Source organism: Nicotiana attenuata, chromosome 1 (genome assembly GCF_001879085.1).
Source record: "Nicotiana attenuata strain UT chromosome 1, NIATTr2, whole genome shotgun sequence".
NCBI classification, from domain to species: domain Eukaryota; kingdom Viridiplantae; phylum Streptophyta; class Magnoliopsida; order Solanales; family Solanaceae; genus Nicotiana; species Nicotiana attenuata.
This window is the reverse complement of record NC_031989.1, coordinates 1759941-1770434: the sequence shown is the minus strand read 5'-3', so window position 1 is coordinate 1770434 and position 10494 is coordinate 1759941. Positions and strand designations below refer to the sequence as shown.

Genomic DNA, 10494 nt, shown 5'->3' with positions numbered 1-10494 from the left:
GAGACTCTAGAAAATCTACCTCATGAGTATGGTTTTTACTTTGGGAGTGGAGCCATAAGTTTGAGGAGCATCAAGCAATCGTGTGTTGCTGATTCCACCATGGAAGCCGAATATGTGGCTGCATCTGAAGCAGCCAAAGAGGTTGTTTGGCTCAGGAACTTTCTGAAAGAGCTTAATGTGGTTCCTTCGGTTCAAGCACCAATTGTACTTTATTGTGACAATAGTGGTTCAGTTGCAAACTCGAAGGAACCAAGAAGCCATAAAAGAAGTAAAAATATTGAGCGTAAATATCACTTAATTCGGGACATAACACAAAGAGGTGATGCAAGAGTGTTGAAGATTGCGTCGGAGGATAATTTGGCAGACCCGTTTACAAAGAGCTTGACAAAGAAGATTTTTGACAAGCATGTAGAAGGAATGGGTGTTAAAATATTAGACGCATGGTTATGAGTCTAAGTGGGAGATTATTGGGATATACTATTAACCATGCGGTTTAGACATAGTATTATATTTTGTTCTTTATGAAACAATTGTTTATTTAATTTATTCAATTCAATAAAGCACTATTTTAAATAGATCATTTGTAACATGTGTGTCCTTTTGATTATGTAGTAGACAATTTAGTGTATGGAGTCTTAGCTCATACATAGAAGATTAAATTGTTGGTTCTCATAATTAATGAACTATGTTCACAATCGAAGATATTATCGGACAAAATATCTTGATGATTGTAGCACAAGATTATTGTATAATTTGTCTTGATTATGGGAGTAAGTCTATTCCAACTTCTTGTGCTAGTATACTCAGTGTATATTGAACGGACCAAGTAGAGAAAAGGTATTTTTGTACTGCATACATATAAAACACTTTCTCTAATTCATTAAATGATCTTATACTCCTAATCTTGATATAATTATTATGATCAATGTAATTTGTTTATTGTTTTGATTTATCAAAAGGTACGACTCTATTTAGAGTTAGTATATGCCTAATAAATTGGACAATAACAAATAACATTTGTGAATAATAATTAGTTGATAGAATCCATGACTTGGTTTTTGGGTTTGATAATACCCCTTTATATAAGCTTATAAGTTTTCATGTGAAAACCCGGCCGGTGGATTTTGTATCCGTCACATGAGATAGTTTAAGCGGAATTATAAAGGATTTAATTAGTTGATTGAATTAAATTTTCAGTGATTTAATTTAATTAACTGGTATTTGAAATCTTAACATGGGGGGTTAAAATAAGTGTTAATGAATTTTCGAAATTCATATTGAGGAGTTCAATTACAATTTTTTTAGTGGAATAAATTGCAATTAATTATAGTAAGAATTAATTCATGCCAATTTAGAATTAATACTATAATTAGTAGCCTCTTATTATTTCTGTGGTCCCTGCTATACCTAGTAATAACCTGGACAAACTTGGGTAAAAAAGTAGCTTGGGAGAAAAGTTACCTTTTTGAGTTGGAGTAGGATTCTAATTATAGAATCCTGATCCATACGATTTTAAGCCTATTTTTAGGGCTTAATTTCGTGTACAAAAAGAGGAAGACAGGTTTCTCCTATTAACTAACCCTAGAATTGTATTGTTCTTGCCCACCCAAAAGCAAAAGTGTTCAAGGTTTTACTAGGCATATAGTAGAAGACTACAACCCTGGATTCTTGCTGCTTGGAGAATTTGTGCAACTATTTCAAGAGGTTAGTGTTCCTGATCTCATTATTATTGCGTTGTCTAGTTTACATGTAATTGATGCCTGGTTGTATGCTTGCTTCCGCTGCGCATGATCTAACAGTCAAATCATACATTAATACTTTTTACTTAAAATATAGAGTTATCTTAATTAAAACTGCCACTTATCAACTACGTAAAAGGTCGGTCGATGCACAAAATATCTTGCATTCACGCAGGGTCCTGAAAGGCAAACTCATCTATTCAACGGTGGTTATTTCAGGCTACGAAGAAGAAGTATCGTAGCTTTATAATTCGGATTAAGCTATATAATTGGATGATAAATGATATTGATGTTGATTCAAGAAATAAAACAAATAAAAATCATATGGTATACAATTAGCTAGAATTTTTTTATTTTGTGTCTCATACAACTTTCACTAGTTGTATGAGGTATCTTTTTTGTCTCACAGTTTTGTGCACCCGAAATTTTTGTGGACCCAGAAATGTATGATTTAGGTCCACAAATTTATGAGACAAAAAGAAGCCTCGTACAATTTACAACTGATGTAAATTGTATAAGACACACAATAAAACTTCTCAATTAGCTAGGTCATGAACAATCAATTATGTATGTCAGAATTGAATAGTCAACTTTCTGTCCCTGCATGGTGAGTTTGGTCCACACTTTTACATTTTTTGATAAAGAACTAATCCAAATAGTCTATTTTCGGTAGCTTAAATTAGAAATAGTCCGCAAATATATATATATATATATATATATATATATATATAATTATGTGTATAATCGTATATAATCTATAGTCACAGGATAACTATGTTTTTTTGTTTAGGTTTTTGTATTTTTGTTTTTTTTGTGAGTGTTTGAATGAGTTATTAAGAAATTGTTATATTTACAAGAAAAAATAAAAATTATTGTTACAATAAAATATTAAAAAAGAATTCTTTCGAAAATAAATTGTGTTAAAAAAACATATCGCAATGGCTTGTACCTTATCCTTTTAAAAGACCTTTTATCACTGCCACATGCTTATCTTTGGAACATTATCAGCTTTTTCTTTCCAAAATGTTTAGAAGTATCTCAACAATCTGTATGGGCAAAAGTTCAAAAGATATATAGAACTCTTCTGACCTTGAATCTACCCTAAACTGCATCTACCATTTGGTCTGGTACTAAATATTACTCTCTCCAGTCTATTTTAATTGTCGTGATTACTAAAATAATTGGTCTAAATAGTAGTCATTTACAAAATCAAGTTAACACTAATTATTCTTTTCACCTTTACCCTTACTCTAATAAATGCGGCGAGAAATTAATATAATATGGGCGGAAGAGTAGTATTAAATTCGGATAAACAATAAATTACGATAATTTAGCCAAATTATTAATTTAATTAATGATTCTTAAGGAATGTGCAAAAGACAAACAACATGAGAAGTAATAAATTGCAGGAAGTGTTTATATCATCTCTCAATAAAAATTGGATTTACCTAACCTTATCTTTCATAACGAATGCATGCACGTGGTGCTCTTCTTTAGGTGCCGTCTATCCTTCTTTGCTTAAATATCAAGCTTTTTATTTGCTACAATTAGGAATGGTAAAATGGTTAAAGAAAAACAGTTAACCACTCATATTATCCGCTAAAAAATGGATTGGATAATAAACTTTTTAAAAACTGGTCAAATATGGATAAGAACCATATTATCCATTTAGAAAATGGATAATCAATGAGTAACCAATGGATAACCAATGAGCCTAACTTTTACATTTGTAAAGCCTCAAATTGGGGTTCCTCAAGTTAGGGAGACTAAGAATTCTCCCAAAAGTGAGCATATACAAGAAGTCATGGATAATATGGGTTACCCATATTATCCGCCGGTTAACCCGTTTTTTAACCGTATTAAATATGGGTCGGGTCGGGTAATTGATCCGTTTTTTCATTACCCGTTTCGACCCGAACCATATCCGACCCGACCCGACGGTTTGCCACTCCTAGCTACAATATTCAAATTTGTATTATGCGCCTAACCTACACATCACACGTTTACCACTAAATCAAATTAAGTGGTGCTCATTGCTTTTAAATGCCATTAAAAAAAGGAAAAATAATATTGTGCCGCTGTAAAGATAATAGCCGAATAATATATAAAATTTGTATATTTTTTTTGTATATATATACATTCCGTATGTTATATACAAAAATTTTACAAATTTTATAAATTTTTTCGACTATCAGATATAAATAATTTCTAACGCGGGCTAAAAATAATAATATCCCTTAAAAAACAGGCTAATGCCAACAAATTTTGTGCTCTTAAATGCATTAAATAGGATCACAAGAAAAGTTTGAAAAAGGCACGTAAATAGAAACATGAGATATATTAATGAAAGGTGGCTAACTAGCTATGAATGCATTCATGCTTATAGCCAAACTTGTACTAATTGTGGTCATATCTTAAAAGTCAAGTACATAATTAAAGACAAATACAAACCCCTCAACACATTTCTACCATATTAAAAACGTTTTTATAAAATTACTTTAGTCACTTTCTCCTCGTTGAAAACTCTATTTTCCCAACCCACTACTACCATTCCACTTTCATTCAAATGTTTTTATCACGTTATACTTTGGAGTCAACTGTCACACGTATATGTACTGCTTTTAGCAGAGGCAAACATGAATTGAACGGATTTCACGTCTCAAAATACTATTACAAAAAAAAGAAGTCAAATTTACCCATCTACTTTTGATTATACAGTCAAACATCTCTATAACAGCCTTGTTCGTTCCGAAATTTTTTGGCTGTTATAGTGAAGTGTTATTATAGAGAACATATATTATAACATAATATAATATTCAGTTCCGAGAAAAACTCGGCTTTTTTAGTGAATGGCTATTATAGAGAAGTTTGACTGTAGTTTAAAATTATCCTTCGTGATACTTTCGGTTGGAATTCCATTAAGGACAACAAAAAATAGTAGAAATGAACCAAGTAGTCACTCTAAAGGACTGTTATTTAGGAATTAGCCAGTACGTTATGAGTTTCAACTTTTCAGTTCAAATTTTCGGGACAAAAATGTCCTGAATTATCCTGAAGTTAGGATTTTTAGCTTAAAATTTCAGAACAAAATAAGTACCGGCTAATCTCTAAACAGTATCCCTGAGAAAGACTATCTGTGCACTTGCCCCAAGAAAATACCAGACACTTTGTTAATGAGAAAGGAATGACTGACCCAAAAGTATATCAGAGGATAAAATTAAAATATTTCATATAGTAGAGGGGTATAACAATACTAAAATTCTAGCCTAAATGCAACAGGTAGTTAAACTTGCAAAATTGATTCATCTTGCTTTCTTATGAATAACATGTAATATACTATAAACAAATACAGAAGAAAAAATTGCTGATACTTTGTCAATAGCTAGTTATTCTCTATTCCTGAACTGAATTGTTGTATACTAAAACCTTTGCAGAAATAAAGAAATGGATTCTCCACTACATTTTATGCCTAGAGACTATGTCAAACATAATGCTTTTATTATCTTACTGGTGATGGCCGTAGCGCGTTTGATTCGCCAGAAAATGCAGCCATTAACTTTTCCTTCGTCAGTTGTTCGGATCCACTAGACTCCACCACAAATGTATGATATACAGTATCATTCCCGGCAGCAAGTTTTGACTCGACAACATTGACCCGTGCCTCTTTGAACGCTTCGATGACTCTTGATACAGGATGAGTGTCCAGCGCGCATCTAACTCTTACAACGACTTCATCATTGGCAGCTTCAATGTTGATATCAGGTCGGTTTTGAGTCTCTGAATTGGTGCTTTCTGAAGCCGATGCATTTGCATCCCTAGACGTGCTTCCTAGTCTTTCCCTCTCGGATTCCATGTCCCTAAGCTTCTTCTGCAGCTCTGTGATGTGAGCAATGGCATCTCCTAAGAGGGAAGCTTTGTCCATTTTGGAAATATTTGGAACGACAGCTCGCAATGCATAGAACCGCTGGTTCAGCTTTTCCCTCCGCTGTCTCTCCGCCTCAACATGATTGAGTGGTTCTTCCCTTCCATTGGCTGGTTTTCGTCCACGCTTTCGAGGCCTCTTGTCGTCAGCTGGCCCGGCATGATCTTCCTTACATGAAGCTTCAACATCTGAATGCTCGGATTCAACAGTGTGCGCTGGAGAAATAACGGGTCTTGAGTTAGTAAAATCTATTTGCATACTAGCATTCTTTTGATGTTGGAAGTTGTTTATATGGAACTCTTCCCTTGTGCCATTGACAAAATCTCGTACGTTGTTTGCTGGGACTTGAGGCCTATAGGGATCCACCGAGTTCACTGGCTTCACATTACTAAATGAAGCCCAAGATGCAGCACGTAGGCCGTTTCGTGCATTTATGAATTGACCCCTGTTTCCATTTTGGTACATTTCCAACGGCCTGTCCTCCGCTTTCCTAACCGCAAGTTTTTCTCTAAACGGGGTACAACCAGAATTCAAATTCTGCCCAAAAATCTTAGGAATTCCATTTGGCTGCTCACTTACGAAAGAGCTGGAATACGGAGAACCATTTCCATCCTTTTTCTCCGCTACAACTGTTACAGAACCCCCTTGCTTAGCCCTAACAAGAGATAGAAACGACGAGAAGCAAGATTTAATCGACTGAACAAGTTCTAAACTTTCTGATATGGCTCTAACCGATCCCAATTCCACAACCCCTACATCAGTTGGGATCAAAACAATTGTTTGCATACCGGCAGATTTCATTAGAAAAGACCTAGAACAATAATCTACCGAAGACTTCATAACATCCGATAACCAAACATGCTTACCCGAACCAAAACACTTCCCCGGACCACCTTCCCCCCGAGGGAACGAAAAATACATAGAAGCAAGAAAGAACATTTCAGTATCAGTAACCTTATCCAATCCAAAAGCATAGTTATCTTCATCTGTTCCACCAAACAACATATGCAACTTCTCAAGTACCCTTTTCCTCATCCTTTGTTGAGCCTCGTTCTCGAGTCGTAAATTAAGAATCCTAGTAATTTCAGATCCTTCTCCTTCCCTAGGTTCCCTACAGCACCCATCTCCCCATCCTAACACCAATTCCCCCGACTTAGACCGCGAAATCTGCCAAAAAATCGTGTAATTCCAACTAAAATTAGCCCCATTCGGGCGTTCGACAAGATCTGATAGCTTATTTTGCAAATTCTCATCATTTCCCATTGCCATTAAAGAACATTCAGCAGAAACTGAACTTGACATTAAGTAATCAAAAGCTTTTGTTCCTAATACAGCTGCAACCATAGCTTTATCCTCATCACTCCATAACATATTCCCTAAACCCATCTCTATTTTCATTTCTACCAAATAATAACAAATACCCGGATGCTAAAGATTGCAATTTTATCTTCCAATATGAGTTAAAACTCAAAAAGATTGAATCTTGATTGAAAAAAGACTCTCTTTTTCTCCACGAGTTGAACTTAGTACACTTAAAATACAAATAAACCAATCCAAAATACTATCTTATCCTTATAAAAATTTGATCTTTTTCTTGAATTCCTAAAATTCAATAGCTCCACATTCAGATCTCAAAATCTTGGAACCCAAAGTTACCATTAACAAGAAGAAAACACTCAGAAAGAATATGCAACTTGGATATAACAATGAACATATGGATATAACAAAAAAGATTGGTAAAAAAGAGAGATACAAACCAGTATCTGCAGTCAAGAAACAGACCAAAGTTTGCAACTTTAGCCAAAATTCAATCGAAATAAATATTTATGTTGCCCCCTTTTTGAGAAATACTCCAAATAAAAAATTGCAGAGCAGAGAGGGGAAAATAGGGGAGACAAGAAGGGGCATTGGGGGTATGTTTCCTCTAAATCCAAACTGCATGTGTTTGTGTAAACTATGGTTATAGGTTTTAAGGGTTAAGGAAGTTAACCATAGTTGGTTTGAGGGGCTTTTTCTTCTTTTTTTTTTTTTGTTGAGAAAATGACAATAATAATTTTAATTTCTATATAGCATACAGAAATGAATATTACATAAAAAAAAATATACAAATTTATACACGTTAATGTCTTCCAAATGTAAATAGTTTCGACCTTAGGCTAAAAATGAGCTTTGAGAAAATGACAATAATAATTTTTTTTTTGTATATAGCACAGAAATGAATATTATATACAAAAAATATACAAATTTATACATATTAATATCTTTCAGATGTAAACAGTTTCGGCCGCAAGCTAAAAATGAGCTTTCCCCCCCCCCCCCCTACCCCCTCCCCCCCTTCCCTCTTTTTTATTTTTATTTTTGTTTCATGCATGTGTTCATTACTCCTGTTGAAGTTCAGCTAATTCATATTCGTATTGTGTAAGATCCGTAAAAAAGAAAAAATGCTTGCTACCAAAAAAGAATATCGAGGATCGATTCCCCTCATCAGCAGCCTCTTCAGTAAGAGCTCGTCGTATCGGGTTTGCCTAGTGTGGTTTACCTGTATAATTTGTGAGTTATTGCACAGTAAGCAGGCTACCCAGTGCGCACCTGAAGGATAGTGGTTGTGTGTTTACCTAGAAACTTTTCGAAAGAAAAATATAGAACTCAAGATCTTTGGTTAATAATAATTTTTTTTATTCATTTGACCACAACTCTTAAATATTAAAGCGGAATTTATTATAGTAATATTTCTTGATTTTTGTTTGAGAAACAGTCGGCATGGCTTTTGATTGAGTATTTTAAAACAATGAGGAAAAAGCAAAGTTTCACTTTGACACGTTTGTGAGATGGGGAGATGACAAAAACATGTGCAACCACATTTATGGCGTGTGCATTTTTTTGTTCTTTTGATAAATTCTTGAATTTAAATCCGAGCCGCTTTATTGCTTTCTAATTTGGGTTACTTTCATTTTCGTTTCGATTTTGTTTATTTTATAATCACTTGATTTTAAAAAGAATTGTTTTAAGTTTGTTTTTTAGAATAATTGGTTTCAGTTTTGTAATTAGTTGCAAAAAAGGATAAAATAGAAAGAAAATCCTAGGAAACAGAAAGATGAGATTAGTCTAGATTTGGAGTATATGGGTATTAACTTCTGGTTTGGATAGTTGTTACTATGAATTGTATCGTATTGTTACTTTAAATACGATGTTTGTTTTGATTGTTACTTAAATTTTATTGTATATTATCGTTAAATCCGTCGTTACGTAACGATGAAATGTGCCACTTTATGTAACGACCGATTTGGTGTGGTCGCGTCATTATCTTGTCTCTTTTTCTCATCTCATCCTTCATTATAATTAAATAATTTTATTTCATTATTTATCCTATCTTTTTATATAATAATTTTACCCCGTATCATAATTTTTTCTTTATAATAGTGCAAGTATATTCTTCACACTGTTGTGCATGATATCATAAAACAACGGCAAACAGCACAACCTATCCAAACATTGTATTCATCAAACGATACAGTACAATACCATATAATACGATAGGATACATTATGAAACGATATGTAACAACCAGAGGCGGAGCCAGGATTTCAACCTTATGGGTTCTGGATTTTGGGACCACGACTTCAAGTGTTAATGACTGGGTTCTAAATTTAATATTTATACATATTTCATGAATTCAAATTATCAAATACACTATTTGAGCAAAAGCTACTGGATTCTAACCATCCAAACAAGCTGCAAAGGACACTGTATTAAAGCTTTAACTACACACCATGGGCCTTAATTACGTATAATCTAAATTAAAGCATCTAAAGTTGGCCAAAGGATTCCTAAACTAAGTGGTTAATCAAAATGTGGCATTCCTTAATCACTTTTTTATAATCTAAACCTTTCCTTCATGTGATATTATTGATCCAAGTTAGCTTATTGACCTCCCGACCATGGTAGTTCAAGACATAGTATCACTTCCCTTCAGTATTTATATCAAATTAATAAATATAAGCGTGTGGTGTGCGTAAAAGTTTTTAATTACTAAATCATGAATATAAGTGATAATGTATATGTATTCTCATTTTTAATATTTAATTTCTGAGGTCAAATGTTAAATTTATTGTAACTATACACCAAATTAAATGTGTATAAGTACTATTTTTTGTATAAATAATATTTCTCAAATTGTATGCGGAGATATCTCGGTACTTAAAACGTCAACATTTAAATCGCATCTCACGAGTTTAAATAGGTCACGCCTTGTCATTTGTCAATTACATACTTTACTCTTAAACATAGAATTAGGTAAACCATGTCACTACTAGAAATCCGGTAAAAAACGACCACAAAAAGCGACCAAAGTTGGTCGCTTATAGGTCCAAAAGCGACCAAAAAGCGACCAAACATGCCTGGTCGCTATATTGATGGTCTCTTTTATTTATGGACCAAACTTGGTCGCTAATTAGCGACCAACATTGGTCTCTAAGCTAAATGGACCAAATATTCCGGATATTGACTATAGAGACCAACTTTGGTCGCTTTATTAATTTAATAATATAAATTTGGCGACCAAAGTTGGTCTCTAAATATAAAATACTTTATTTATTTATTTATTATTAATCATTAAGAAGCGACCAACTTTGGTCTCTAACCCAAATATTATATTTTAAAATCTGGAAACTAGAGACCAAGGTTGGTCGCTTTTTTATTCAATAATTTATATATTTTATTAAACTAGCGACCAACTTTGGTCCCTAAATACATGAATTTAATTTATTTTTTGTACTTTAGCGACCAACGTTGGTCGCTATATCACCAGAAATTTTATTTTTTTAACGAAATAGC

General features: G+C 33.5%; 1 protein-coding gene across 1 annotated transcript; it reads right to left on the bottom strand.

Moving 5' to 3' along the window:
• LOC109242070 (transcription factor bHLH13-like) lies at positions 5020–7597 on the bottom strand. The gene has a single exon (XM_019409194.1). It carries the CDS (start codon positions 7057–7059, stop codon positions 5239–5241), a length of 1821 nt encoding a protein of 606 aa, XP_019264739.1. The 5' UTR covers positions 7060–7597; the 3' UTR covers positions 5020–5238.

Bases quoted from the DNA above. Each gene is read 5' to 3' on its own strand.
- LOC109242070 (XM_019409194.1), bottom strand. From the start codon at position 7,059: ATGAAAATAGAGATGGGTTTAGGGAATATGTTATGGAGTGATGAGGAT.